The sequence below is a fragment of the Desarmillaria tabescens genome, assembly GCF_030435595.1.
Source record: "Desarmillaria tabescens strain CCBAS 213 chromosome Unknown EV420scaffold_7, whole genome shotgun sequence".
Lineage (NCBI taxonomy): Eukaryota > Fungi > Basidiomycota > Agaricomycetes > Agaricales > Physalacriaceae > Desarmillaria > Desarmillaria tabescens.
In genome coordinates, this window is record NW_026848306.1 from 793179 (window position 1) to 807141 (window position 13963).

The following is a 13963-nucleotide window of genomic DNA, read 5'->3' on the forward strand; positions in this document are numbered from 1 at the left end:
CTGATACCCTCGTCATACACATACTACGAGTATAATTTCATACATGAAACAAATGCTAGGAAGCACATAAGGACTATGTGTCGAAGCAATAAATGTATCTAAGTCACGAATCACGATGTAATGACTTCGAAGAGGCATCGGGGATGTTCTGTCTTCGACGCGAATGTACGAAGCTTACGGTACGGCTTGAAAGAAGGATGGATATGTATCAATTACTTCGAGTACACAAAGGGGAATCATGACAATGTCGTATATGTGCAAGGCCAGGAAGGGCGTCCTACTGGCTAAGGATAGTGCGTACAAAGGACTCATAGTTTACATTTCCATCCCTATTCGTCTGTGAGCCAAAGTAACGAATAAAGTTGGACAAGGAAAACACGTACGCTCCAATTTGTACACCCTTCAACAGCTCATCCACCTCTTCATCTGTCATTTTCTCTCCTAACTGCGTGAGGACATACCGCAGCTCACCCGCGCCGATGAAGCCATTGTGCTCTTTATCAAAGACCTGGAAACCGCGAATGAATTCCTCTGTAGGATCATCCTAATCAGCCAGAGCATATTCTAGCCGAACACTCGCAACTCACCCGGTGTACCAGCCGGCTTGAAACCGTCAGGACGGTTCAAGATAGTCAAAAATGTCTTGTAGTCGACTGTTGGTAAATGCTGGTCAGCGAAGCTGAATAATAGACAGGAGGATTGCCACACCATCTTGGGGCGCTGATGCTACGATCTCGGCAACCTCAGCCTGCGTAGGATTCTGTCCAAGTGCCCTGAGAAGGTCACCCAGCGTCTCCCTTGGTACGGCGCCCTTGCCTCGCTTGTCAAACAGCGCGAATGCCTCCTTGTATTCTGAAGAACGTTGGCGGCCTGAGTATTAGAAACAAGATGATTTGCTGACCTGCGTTGTCACTCTAAGCAGTAAAGATTGATTAGCTACGCGGCAGAGTACAAGGACAAAGGACGTACCATGATGTGTTCGTCGAAAGGAAAGGATGGATATGGTCGGTTGGAAACCGTAGAATGCTTTGTTTGGAACCCACGCCATAAGAGGCGATCAACGATCGGGACACGGACCGATGTACCAGACGCGCGTCATTCTTGCCTTTGTACCATGGTGATTATCGTCTCATCGTAGCCGTGAACCAACCGTTCACCTTTTCTTTTCAGGATGTAGACCCTCTACAAGACACTGTGCCATCTCGCTATGCGATCGAATCCGATGAAGAAGATGAATTTAATCCTCTACAACTCCGCCCATCGCAGGACGTCTCAGAACCTGTGAGCATCAAGATGGTTGGCAGTGTATCGACGGCCGGAAAGCTCATCGTTGCTTCTGGAGATGCGGGAAGGATTTGGGCACGTGGAGCCAATCTGGGAGAGCAGACAGGCGCTGTTTACGTGAATGATATCTCAGTGCGTTCAAATTTCATCTCCGTCCGGTCTGAAAATAACGGTACTTAGATGGGCCTCTGTTTCAATCCAAAATGGACAAGTGCTACAATAATCATATCAGAAGTCACGACTAGATTGCCAATATGGGCGATGAACGAATACGGGAAGCAAATCCTCGAAACGCTCAGGCCTTCAAGGTGGGAATTGACTCTCGCCTTACTTCATCCAGTATAACCGAAATTTCAGGGTTTCCCTGTTGGACATATATCCTGTGCCTTCATATATAACTTCCGAGCCGCTGACTTTCCAAAATGCGCCCATTCGGTACCTCTCCACTACTAACGTGGATCCTGTCATTGCACGTATACATTTTTACAGGCCATTCGATTTGCTCATTGGAATATACAGGCTGAGCATGCAGCAAAGTTCTCTCCGCCCAATCTCATCTCCTCTACCTCAGCTGCCTTCATGGCAAACCTGTCAATCTCCAAAGTCCAAGGCGTCTTGCTTGTTCTGCCCTACCCACGGATACCTGCTCCAGCGCCCAGAAAGCTCTCTCCGTCAAATATCGAGCAGCTTTCAGATGACTTTGCACCCTGGAACGAGGACACCATGTCTACTGCACAGACCTTGCTGTTCAAGGCTATCGATGAGAAAGCCCCAGACGCATGGGTAAACAAGTCTTCGAAGGGAACCACCATTCACACTACCAAAAGACAGAAAGGCGACATCGGCGAAGGGGGGATGTACATCTAATTGTATGCAATATGTTGTACTCGGTTTGTACAAATGACCGATGTTCCTATTTGATCAGCTGTCGAACGGAAAGTCAAATATGCTCTGCAATAGTAACAGCAGGAATGATGCGATAGAGATCGGACAGCGTTTACCTGCACAGGATCATTGGATATCACCACCAGGCACAATATCGTCTTAAATCACGAAGCAGGCTTCCAAGAGCCCTGAAGAGTGGGTTTCCTTCACAGGAATAGCCGCTAGGGTCGGCTGGAACTACAAATACGCTTGTAATGTGCCATTGTGGCCAAGAAGTAGAAGAGAAATCATCTTGATTCGCGGGTGCAGTAGCAGTTGTGAAACGGAGGCATAGTCACTAATCTACTTCAGGTCACCAGTTTCAGGTCATCCATCCAGAAACTACTTAGCTTTTGAACTCCTCGCTCGTTTCTTTGTTGATTTCATGCTCCGGTAAGTTGACCATAATGCTGATCCCTTGTTTCGTTCTCTCATCCAAAATTGATGTTAGGGCTTCTTCATCAGGGCAAATCCCGATGATGATGTAGAGGAGTCAGCCACCACTCGTAGCCGACTTGAATCGAAAAGAAGCCTGCCGGTACAGCAGGAATCGACACAGCAAGATACAGCCCTTTATCCTAACACGAATGACATTCCTAACATGTGCCCGTTCACATAAAGAGATTTGGTGCGATGGCGGATGACTCGGTTTTGGTCGGTAACGAACCTGTGGAAAGTCATTTCTCAAAGGTATTCCCGTATTCTCATACGCCAAGGTCAGAGCCAGGACTGAATTTTATCATTCACGTTCGAAATCTGGACATTCTCGTCATGTACAATATGTGTCTGCACGCGAGACGTGTGGTGAGCTCTCGTCGCTACTTCTGAACAGTTTTTTTGAGTTATTCTTAAGTTCCGTACTAGTGCAATGCCGTACAACCGTGCAGTGTCCGACGTTCGGGTGATATTGAACACACAAAGTGATTATTGTTTATCGCTGTGCATCACCTCCTTGGAATCTATTACATGCACCCGAATCAATGAGAAATACAGCGCATCTTGGTTGCCCATTTAGAACAGCGATAACTATGCTTCGCTGGCAAGATAGTCCTCTTCCTTTCTAAACTTCTGCGACAACTATTCCCTTTTTGTTAAAAATGGATCGCGATGATCCGCGATCATTGTATACCACGGTACTATTCATATGCATCCTACCGCATCTGCTCTTCCTGTGCTTGTGGGGTCATCTCGACCGTCAGCTGTAACTGACGTCACGCTAAAGAACTTCACAGCCGGGCGTTACAGCTTATGTCCACCTATAGGTGAGTTCAGCGCTTGGATCTTGCATAAATACAGCGTCTGAAGACCTTAGTCATTCAGGTTTCCACTGCACACAAAACATCCCGCGAGATAATCATATTCTCTATCTACGCTACTCTCACTCTATATCTTCCCTAACACATCACTATGCTTTCCTCTCAAGCACCAGGATACGCCAAGACCCGCCGCGATGCCCGAGATATTCCGCAACGGGACAACTGTGCCCACGATGCGGTTCCGTCCCAACGTCGGAATCCACAACCAGGCGCCCCAGTCGAGGCACCTCTTATCGATCAGCCGCGACAGCCCTACCCTCCCTACACACAATACAATCACAATTATGCGGGTCCACCCCCCTCCTACCACACCAATCCATCTGTCACATCCCTTAAAACTCCTCATCGCAAATCCCATACTGCCTATCCGACTCCACCAGATAGCCCCGAGTATACGACCTACTTGAAAGTAGATCAAACTGAGCCAGAGCGTGCGGCCTCTCTCACGTTCGATGATGTTACCAGTCAGCCGCCCCAGCGTATGGAGTCCACCCGTTCTGTCCAGACAGTTTCCACAATACGCCTTGAGGATCTTAGTATTCTCCATCCCCCACCTGGTCCCGATTCTCCTCGCCGTAATGCCTTAGTGTACGACGAAGCCGCGTATCCTACCTCCTTTTCTCCGGGTCGAAGTCCTGGAGCTGAGCTGGCTAGAATCCTAGCCACTGAAAGTGTCACGACTCTTCCGCGCTATGCTTCAATGGCACCATCTGACAGCGACCTTGCCGTTCACGAATGCAGTGGTAGCGATGTTGTCGCTGATCTTGACACTGCCCGAAACACAGCAGCAGACCTGTGGAAACGGACTATCGTATGTTCCAAATGTAATGGAACAGCTGTGTGCGGAGGAAATCAGGCAAACGCTATTTGAACTGTATTCTGAGTTAGCGACGTTAATCGCATACTTGTCTAGATACCCAAATTCTCTATCAAAGACGTCGATTTGAAGGCTACCGATACCTCTCCTTGTCCTTCGCTCGACGTGGTTCTCGTACGTTGCTGCTGGAACTGCGGTACCTATTGCCGTGGATGTCATAGAGGTCCTCAGTGTCTCTCTCCTAAGAACTGTAAGCGGCGTCGTTCTGTTGCTTCCTACGAGATCATCGCATCCATGGAAGAGGAAATCATCCACTCTGGGGGAATCTTTAAGTTCCTGACCAATATTCGTGCTTGGGAGACCCTCCACAAGGCTTTCAAGGCGCTGACGTTCTACTATGAATGTAGCTCCAAAGACAACAGCCAGTGGTATTGCGACAATCTGCTACGCCTGTCCTTGCTTCCGAGAGTCATTCAGTCTGTTTTAGAGTATCGTCAACTGAGCAATTGGCTTGGATCTCAGCACAAGCCGAATCTCTATACAGCAGTTTTTGGCTTCTTGGAGCTCTTATTGCTCAGACAGGAGGACAAGGAGCTATTCAATGAGCGGTGGTTCCGCATCAAGGACAACAGCGGTGGACTGAGGAACTGGATAGAACATGGAGGGACGATTGAATTCGAGCGGGGGGAGGATGGGGGGGTGATCAGAATTTCCTCATTCCAGGAACTCCTCCGCGAGCTCCGGAATGGACCGTGGTGGAAAGAGCTAACTAACTATACAAAGAACACGTCTCCGGACCGAGTTGGCGCTTCATATGCTCGTGATTGGCTCGTGAAGGTGGATGGCATGTTGAAGTGAGTCACTATCGCTTCTCATGACTCGAATACGGCACATGTGGATTTCCTTTCTTTCTTAGTGTATCGCGTACCTATCGAAGCCATTCTTCTTCTATCTGATTCTAACTGTATCGATACTGTGATTCTTATATGCCTCATCCCATTTTATACATCTTAGCAGTAATGATAATCGTGTACAATGCCACATCCATCGAATATGTCACTCCAGGAATAGGTAGGTACTCAAGAAGCACGAGCGCCATGTGTTCTTGTCCTGTCTTTGTTCGCTCACCCCGGGTACCAGTGATGGCAGACGAACAAAGGCTCAGGGGTTCATTTTTATACTCGAGATTTGTGGCATTGATGCAAGAAACCCTTTGCTTCCTACGCCCACCTCGCAATACCGATACGGTGTAATGTCTCTTTAAGCTCAAACCTCTATCAGTGTGCACTGACTCGTATACCGCTATAGACAACGGTCTCAATATGTCCAGGGCTCTGGTTAGAGAAGAAACCTTCGATAGAGAGATGTCACTCCGTGAGTCGCAACAGGTCCTGTTCAACGACCTGCACGCATGCCGAGCTCAGTCATTCATCAGAGATGAGGAAAACCGTCAACTGGTGCAAGTATTAGGATTGTCGTCGAGCAGTGCGCGCCGCAAAAGGTTAACAGGAGGGTTCAGATGGATGATTTACGCTTCCTTCATTTTCTTTACATGCGTGGCTGCATGGTCAATCGCAACATGGAACCCACGTTCCGAGCCTGGGTCGTTCTGATGCAAAATCGAAGGGTTGGTGGACAATCATAAGCTCAGAGACCTTGGTCCATGTGTGGTGTCGGTATTGGATTTTTTTAGGGCCGTCGAGCCCTTTTGGGAACAGTTGAGCCAAATCCTTGAAGTGGCTCGTTTCATCGCACGGATATATTTCGAAGCTCAAGACGATTGACTGCCGAGGCAAGTACTTCCACTATACACTGTCTTAAAAGTACGAAATGATTACATCTTGTTTCAGTGCGAAGTCAGAAAACATTATTTTCATATGTGTTGATATTATAATACATCTGCCACCCAGCGCTGTATATTTAGAGATTTACTGTACAACGAGAGTTAGTACTAGTGCTTATTCATGCCTTGTTTGTTTAGTGGGCTACATCTTTGAGCAGTCCTCAAAGGGAGGAAACAAATGTTTTCGAAATTGTAAGAAGACTCAAGTGAATGATTAGAGGGGCATATTATTCTGGGCTAATAAAATAGGACGCGAAGGTTGATATCATGTGATCGTGATTTTGCGGTAAAAATGCATTAGGAGCCCTGCTCAAAGACACTGGTTAATCGGCATAAGTAACGCTATCACAGGGAAGTGCGAGTTCATGGAGACGCGTCAACGTCTATGAGACAAGAGTGTCAGCACATATTTACCCAACACTAGTATCCACTGATGAGGTCAAGACAGTGCATAGACAACCAATATTTTGCGGGTTTGAATATCTGAGCTATCCCGAGGGTGATACGAGTGAGGTAGATCTATCAAGCAGGCATACACATCGCCGGTTGACAAGATAACAAGAGTACCAGGAAGAATCGGAAAGCCGGTTGTATCTGATTTGAGACACATCAAGACGCATCTCACATGTCCTTGAATGCATATGTGGTAACTACAAAGCGGAAAATACGTGCTTGATGACTTGACCGTACGATGTCAGTCTGCCTCGATAGTTCTGCGAAAGAGTGTTGAATTTCAATTGAATTTCCTTGATTAGGGAGTCGGGGTCCGGTCCGGAAGGCCGAGGTGGGCAATTTTCCTCTGCGTCATCATCTTTTACTCGCCCGTTCCTCCACTTTCCAATTTTTCTGATTCAGACAGGCGTTTAAATCAAAGCTACATCCAGGGGTCCCAAATAGAATAAAGAAACAGACGGTGCCAATGCTATTGCCGTCTGTAGGTGTCAAACAGAAATTTTCCAATCGTTTATTTTGGGCAACACGGATTCAATGGCGAACGGTCGATGGCGGATGAGTACTGAGTGGACATGGATTGGTGCCTAATTAGTTGAAGAATACTTTCCTTCGATGTCCGAGTCGCGTGTCGAAATACCGGTCTGTACATTCATGTATTCATCCTTTCGTATTCGATGCTATACGGTTCACGGACTGACACAGAATATTAGACTGCAAGAATTGAAGCATTAGCAGGTTTCTCCTTGTCGATATGTATACCAGCGGAAATAGCAAACTCCACGCACACATATATGCGGCTATATGCGTGTCCGGCGTTAAATCTCATCACTACAATGCGTCCGGGAGTCCCAGCATCGTTTGGGTTTTTGAGGGGATTCTGGTTTGTCGTGGGAGGGTCTTTCTTGCCAGTTTTCAGGTCAAGAGTAGTTTTGGAGAGATTCTCCGGTCTCGAACTGGCTTCAATGTTTACCTTTTCGTCACGACGATCAAAAAGGTATCAAGCTGGTGGTCCTATGGTGCACCCAATGTTCATTTCTGCATGAACCAACGCTTTGGAACAGATGCACTTATACATGCTCGAGGCTAACCTCGTGGTCGTTCCTGTGCAGTTCTATGTTACAAAAGACAATTCGCACAGCATAATGGACAGAAACTTGAAAGTGCATTCCGGTTCAAGCACTGTACGACGCTCCGAGTCTTGATCTTAAGAGCCCTCTTCTGCTTCTAAAATCAGGCGGCATTGTTAGCGCAATGTTCGGAAACAAGATATCTATGGCTGCACCTCTGATGTTACAGTTTACTGTCCTTTGTTGCGAAATTCTGGCCTCTTAGTGACCGGCCGAGCCTCTCGAGGCCTGCAGCGCTTCGCCAACTGCTTCATCCCTTTCGTGGCCTACCATTTCTACGGACTTTACAATATGCGTTGATAAGCAAGGTCTAGGACTTGACACACATTTTCTCTGCGGGCCTGCCGGATAACTTATGGCTCAGCATACAGTGGTTTGATGGTATCGAAAGCACCTCTGGTCTGTCTATTTCCGATCGGACCATTTTACCAAGACCCCCGACGGTGGAGAAATTGGTTTACTCCGGTCTATGCTTCAGACCTTTCTCCGTGCATATTAGTCGAATAGTAAAAAAAAAGCGTCTGATCTGTCTATTTCCGACTGAATTTGTACTTAGGTGTAACTTCCCCAACGTGGCATGGGAGAAATTGATACTTTCCATCCTACACTTCTCCGTTTGTGTCTTGGGCGACAACCATCAGGGTTAGGTATATGTGAAGGACATGAACTGCTACATGACCAATAAAGCAATGGTTCATGTTGTTTCTGGGTGGTGATTATCGTCCACGAATGCAGATGCCGCTCTTCTCTGACGTCTCCTTCCATGTTACTTTCAATCCCGACGGTGGCGGAGTATATGCTCGTATGTATATAAATCTTCTCTCACAAAAAAGTGCTCACTAAGCATCGGCAGTGGTGAAATGGTGCGACGATGGCATTAGGGTGTACTTTTGGCTCGGGACTTCAGTTCCGCCTGACGTTATGCCAGAGCGCCTGGTGCGCCAATGGCTTATGGCTAACCGAGCTTTGGTAACATGTAATTCTACGAAATATGTCCACGAACATTCGTTCACCCTTCGAGATATCAGCACATCATTGTGGTCAGTCAATTTTATTCTGGAAGGAAACAATCAGCTAAAAAGCACCAGTGTTGACCGCACGCAAGTTTGGAACAGCTCCGCGGGGATACTTGACCATAAACAGTTACACTACAGGGAGGAAATACTCGAACACTGAGGATATTCTCCAGGCCAGTAGAGCATAATTTGCCGATTGAGCGTGTGAGAGGCTCTAAACTTTGTACGTATTCCGGAATTTACCGAATTTACAGACTGAGAAATCAAAGCTTATTATCTGGGATCTTAGTCATTGTGGTCGGGTAAGTGCGCCGTGTTGCTTTTGGAAGCGGTTCCTTCTACTTCATTCCAGTATGCAATATCAATCCGGGCGTTATTATGCCTGGACCTGGTATGTCCATCGCGCACGAGGTGACTCGCAACAAAGCGTTCTCCGCTTTACGTGTTGTGCGCTCGAGCGTTACTAGTATGGGCTTTCTCGACTCTGCACGCAAATTTTCTCTGTTAGAACTTGGCACTACGATGCGTCGTTACCTCGGACGCTGCTTGGTATGAGGTGCAGGCGCCCCGAGGGCGGCTCGTTGCAAAGCCATGAAGCATGTATAACCTGGTCTCGAATATGATAGAATCGTGAGTGCAGTGGTCTATACCTTGACGACATTTCGGGTTCCCGATCCTGAGAGGAGCGGAATAACTAGTTAACAGACATGTTAGACAGTGGCCTGTGCTGGTTTGTCGCTTGGAGGACCCGACATCCGTAGAAGAATATGGAAATTCAACTAAGCGTAACTTCATGCCTAGGTATTGGTTGTCACGACGGAGAAATTCCATGTGGTCGCGTGTAGATGCGCATGCGTCGGACACGGCGGCTTCTGCACCCAACTCCACCTTTCTTTGACACCTCGATCCCTACTAGCCCGCAAGTTTGCGCTTTATGTTCTTTCGAACTTTTACGATCTCTTTGGGTAGGCGAGGCCGTATATAAACCTAGGGTACCTCTGGTACAAGAACCAGCGATCTATCGAGCAGTCTTCTCCTTCGTTAACAATGCAGCTTAAACTCACCTTACTTGCTCTTGCCTCCTCCGTCTTTGCGTCGGTCTTGCACTCGCGCGCTGAGACTGGTATCGCCTACTATGGGTTCGAAGTAGGTGCATCTGCTGGCATTTTTCAAGTATATTCTGACGGCGTTGCCCTTTAGAACAGTACCATGACTGCATGCGGCATCTATTCCAATGATACCGACTTTATCGTTGGTTTGAGCACAGACTACGTGAACTGGGAGCAAAGGGATAATTGCTTCAGAAATGTACGCCAACTGTCCGAGTCGGATCTGTGGAAGCTTATCTGATGACGCTTTGCAGGTCACTGTTTCTCTGACGGACGATCCTTCGACGTCTGTTGAGGTTATGGTCACAGATGCCTGCAAAGACTGTGGCGACTCGGCCAATATCTATCTTTCTGTCGCTGCGTTCCAAGCCTTAGGAAATTTGACAGTTGGCAGATGTATGTTTTTTTGCTCGGTTTCATGTTGTTGCCCTGGCCTGATCCTTTTCCTTCTCTAGTGAACGTTACCTGGGACTTTGTTAACTGAGCATAAGTCGTATTGTATGGGAAGCTGGAACAAGTACATACCGAAATTATCTTTGACAACACTAGGTAGTAGTAAACGGTAGCGCTTCCTATAAATAAACGGTAGCATTGGTTTACACTGATATTTGAGATTATTTCTTTTTATCGTAAGGGAAAGATTTTAAAACTTGAAGTGTGGAAAGAAATTGGAAAAAATGGTCAGTATTCGAAATAGTGAGCATCTGTACGTTCAGACCGGAATTTTCGTTGAATCTTGCTTCCAGGAAAATGGAGAGCCAAAAGTTGAGTCAAGTCATTCTTCCGACAGGTGGTTACAACTTTTGTTGAGCTAGTGAATTCTCGCAAGCTATGATTCGGTCTGCAGGACGGACCCACGAGATCTCTCAGTTTATTATATACTTTGTATCGTTAATCCTGTTCCAGATATGATATCGTGATTTCGTTTCACTAATAAAATTGCGACATATTTGGAGTGACATTAAAAGTCATTTTTGGGAGCAAACATCGTATCAGGCATGCAATGTAAAATAGTTCTCCTACCGGGCCGCACTTTCGCATCTAATTGAGGACTTGAACTAGATACATCGCCAACGGCCCTTCCTTGTGCTGCCGGTGAAGGTGAATAATAGAGCCAGGACTCCGACGTATGCTCCTTAGATCAATTCCGCTGTACTACGAGAAACAGAGCCTACTGTTGATAAAAAGGGTGATAAGAAAGAAATCGGCGCGGTAGCGTGGTCTCGGTGGTGGTCAAGGTTCTTTTTAATTGCGATAGATTGTTCGGGTCCGAGTCTGGCTTTGAAGGTCCCCAAAATCAAATCTTAACTAACCTCAGACGATGCGAAAACGTAACTAAGTGCAACTCTGTCGAACGGGGACTCTCGTCGCTTAATATATCGTGAGCTTGCTCCCATATATAGAAGACGACCGGTTACAGGTCTAGTCGCTTACTTGTCACCGACATAAACGACGGGCCGATTCAGATTGGCATCAAGATTGGACCGTCATCTTCTCACGCTTTGTCCTTTGTTTTTTGTTGTCACCCCGGAGACGGTATAAAACATGTTGGACTTAAACACGACCTCTAATAGTGCTTCCATTATCCTTCCTATTCTCCGTTCTAGTCGCTAGCAAGCTACGGCACATACGAGTCCGTGCATCTCTAGACCGTAAGCCGAATGCGCATTGCTGTCAAAAAATATTTGGAATCTGGTGTTTTTGCAGCACTCGGCACTCAGTCAGTACTCAGGCCTCAGGCAAGAGTTGGACCCGTGCCGCTTAAAGATCAGGAGCTCACTTGACCAATATGCTAGAAAGTATACAGAGTGTATATCTTATATTCCGCGAAACCCAATATTCTGCAAATAAAAACTATGCCACTGCAATAGCTACAGCAGGTGCACGCATCAGCGAGGAGCCCCACACAGTGTCATCAAGGGAAACAAGGTACTCAGCATCGAACGTCGTTATTGGTAGCTGGGGACAACGTAGCATTGATCAGAAACAGAAAACCGAAGGGTTGACGGCCTGTCGATATCTCGATAGCGACGGCGTGAAAAGGACATCACTACCATGTTCCATGATGTCGAAAACAGGGGTGGTGAGGTTACAAGAGCCATAGACCCGTTGTAGGGACTGATAATAATATGGGGCAGGAGAGCCGGTGGGCGGGGTCGTGATCATACGGCCGTTATCTTGGACACATTTATCGTTCCCTCGAGCCCTCTGTCAATGCCCAAAAGGGTGCCGTCGTCGGTGTCCCAGTCTTGTCCCACCGTCCTGCTCGTCCTCTCTTGCCGTCCTGCTTCTCCCCAGCCTGCTCTCTTTTTGCACGAGCCCTTCTACCCATCCCTCCTTGGCCCTGCATCGCAGCATGATGGTCGTCTCCGCCGCCGCCGGCGTTGTCGAGCCATTCGTCGTCGTCGTCGTCGTCGTCGTCCGTTTGCAGCCGTTATGGACTCCTACAAGCCAGATGGTGTTTGATGTTGGGCTCACAGACAAATTTAAGTTCTTGAAAGCCTACGACCCTCGCACGCATCGGCGATTTCCCCCGATGTTGATGCAGGGTGCGCTGCGTCGGTCGCAGTAGGGATGGGGGTAATAATCGTGGCCGGGGCAGGTGCCGGTGGACATCATCGTCATGGCCATCGTGGTTGATGGATAAATCGCAAGCTGCCTGCAGAGGGCTTACGCGGGTTGTGGGGAAGAATGCACACAATACGGGGCTCTTGGGGCCGCACGACGGGTGGAAAAGACCTGTAAAAAGGTAAGAATAATCAAATAAGAGAAAGTACCATTTATATGAAGGTTATGTCTGATTTGTGTTGGAGAAAGGTGTGATAGCAAGCCGAGGCGGTGGTCAAAATGCGGAAGAGGAACCACACAGCCACTCGATCGCTTGGGCGCTTTCATGGTCCGAGCGAGCGGCGAGACTGGTTTCGTCATCGGGGGAAGACGTTGAAAGCTTGCCTTCTCGTCCTGCTCTCAAACGCAAGCAATTCTTACGAACTCTTCTCGATGTTTTTGCCCGATGACTGCCCCTCGACACCGGACAGCGCGTCATCACCGGTTTTTACCACATATTTGTATCGCCGGAGATGACACGGTCAGTGGGCTGGGCTTCGACCACACAGACTATCTCTCTACATTTCTGTTAATTTCTACGCTGGGGGGAACATTATCGTCCCAAGACCCCTCGTGATTAGCGATTATTTAGGCTTGAAGGCCCGAAAATGTCATTTTCATTGACTCTGGCTTTTCATCTCCTTACGATTCTGTCTTCGTACATACTAACACGTTGGACTACGCGGACCGTCGACACCAGCCTAGCTCAAATACTTCTGCGTATAGTCTACATGACTTAACACACTCTTGATAGGCCTTCGGTTGTCTAGGGCTGTCTGCGGCGATACACCGAGGAATGTCGTATAGTGCCAATCTGTCAATTCTGGCCTTCGTCAACTTTTTCTGACTGTTGGACCACGTAGATCACGATATTCACTGAGCGACTTGCTTTGGTTCCGAGTTCTTCATGATCTGTACGGTTGAAAGGGGGCTCTTCTACGCTCTAATACATCAATTTTCAAATGGCGACATTCGACAAATGTTCTTACTCCGTGTGACACTCTCCTACGCCTAGCCTTCCTGATCTACAACTCAGCGATTCCAAGTACAGAGATAATTGGCTATCCGTTCTCCCGTTTCCGCTAGACATTCTTGGGGGGAAACTCTGGAATGATCAATCGAAGGCTCTTCTGCACCCTAGTATCCCGCTAGCTGTGTGGGGAACAACCCTTGTCTTATGCCTTGAAACAGAGCTATTTCAAGCGGACTACACGAATCTATTGACACCACCACTGATATATCATCGCGAAGACTAAAATACAGCCCTCTTACAAGGGACTGGGCCTTGTGAAGCAGGCCGACTAGTATTGAAGGAGAATTTGATCAAGAAACTGAATTGGCGAAGGTCTCGAGTCTACAGTCCCCACCTAGCTCTGGGTCCTCTTCAATGGGAATGCGTTATCTGGAACAACACGTTTATGCATCATGGCCTCTCTCTCATAATATGCGAAGGGAGTACGTGCTTCT

At 47.5% G+C, this 13963-nt stretch overlaps 4 protein-coding genes across 4 annotated transcripts; 3 read left to right on the forward strand and 1 right to left on the reverse strand.

Annotated features, from left to right (window-relative positions):
• Window positions 1–27: 27 nt before the first annotated feature.
• EV420DRAFT_1729026 (myosin regulatory light chain cdc4) lies at window positions 28–1048 on the reverse strand (the record flags this gene model as incomplete). Its single annotated transcript, XM_060479883.1, has 5 exons — window positions 28–329; window positions 384–531; window positions 588–653; window positions 709–870; window positions 970–1048. The coding sequence occupies 5 exons, from the start codon at window positions 1046–1048 to the stop codon at window positions 278–280; spliced, it is 507 nt and encodes a 168-aa protein (XP_060335011.1). The 3' UTR covers window positions 28–277.
• Window positions 1049–1114: 66 nt separating this feature from the next.
• Window positions 1115–2151, forward strand: EV420DRAFT_1618658 (uncharacterized protein; the record flags this gene model as incomplete). Its single annotated transcript, XM_060475374.1, has 5 exons — window positions 1115–1117; window positions 1171–1416; window positions 1465–1592; window positions 1642–1757; window positions 1817–2151. The coding sequence occupies 5 exons, from the start codon at window positions 1115–1117 to the stop codon at window positions 2149–2151; spliced, it is 828 nt and encodes a 275-aa protein (XP_060335012.1).
• A 1238-nt stretch (window positions 2152–3389) lies between these two features.
• On the forward strand, window positions 3390–4515 carry EV420DRAFT_1103835 (uncharacterized protein). Its single transcript, XM_060465844.1, has 2 exons — window positions 3390–3470; window positions 3529–4515. Exon 2 carries the CDS (start codon window positions 3616–3618, stop codon window positions 4393–4395), a length of 780 nt encoding a protein of 259 aa, XP_060335013.1. The 5' UTR covers window positions 3390–3470; window positions 3529–3615; the 3' UTR covers window positions 4396–4515.
• Window positions 4516–9791: 5276 nt separating this feature from the next.
• EV420DRAFT_1103949 (RlpA-like double-psi beta-barrel-protein domain-containing protein-containing protein) lies at window positions 9792–10478 on the forward strand. The gene is made up of 4 exons (XM_060465845.1): window positions 9792–9926; window positions 9981–10088; window positions 10144–10285; window positions 10345–10478. Exons 1-4 carry the CDS (start codon window positions 9828–9830, stop codon window positions 10371–10373), a joined length of 378 nt encoding a protein of 125 aa, XP_060335014.1. The 5' UTR covers window positions 9792–9827; the 3' UTR covers window positions 10374–10478.
• Window positions 10479–13963: the final 3485 nt, after the last annotated feature.

Excerpts from the sequence above, each read along its gene's own strand:
- EV420DRAFT_1103835 (XM_060465844.1), top strand. The coding sequence starts at position 3,616 with ATGCTTTCCTCTCAAGCACCAGGATACGCCAAGACCCGCCGCGATGCC.
- EV420DRAFT_1103949 (XM_060465845.1), top strand. The coding sequence starts at position 9,828 with ATGCAGCTTAAACTCACCTTACTTGCTCTTGCCTCCTCCGTCTTTGCG. Across the intron at positions 10,089-10,143 it reads GGGATAATTGCTTCAGAAAT|GTCACTGTTTCTCTGACGGA; the intron begins GTACGCCAACTG and ends GACGCTTTGCAG. Across the intron at positions 10,286-10,344 it reads AAATTTGACAGTTGGCAGAT|TGAACGTTACCTGGGACTTT; the intron begins GTATGTTTTTTT and ends TTCCTTCTCTAG.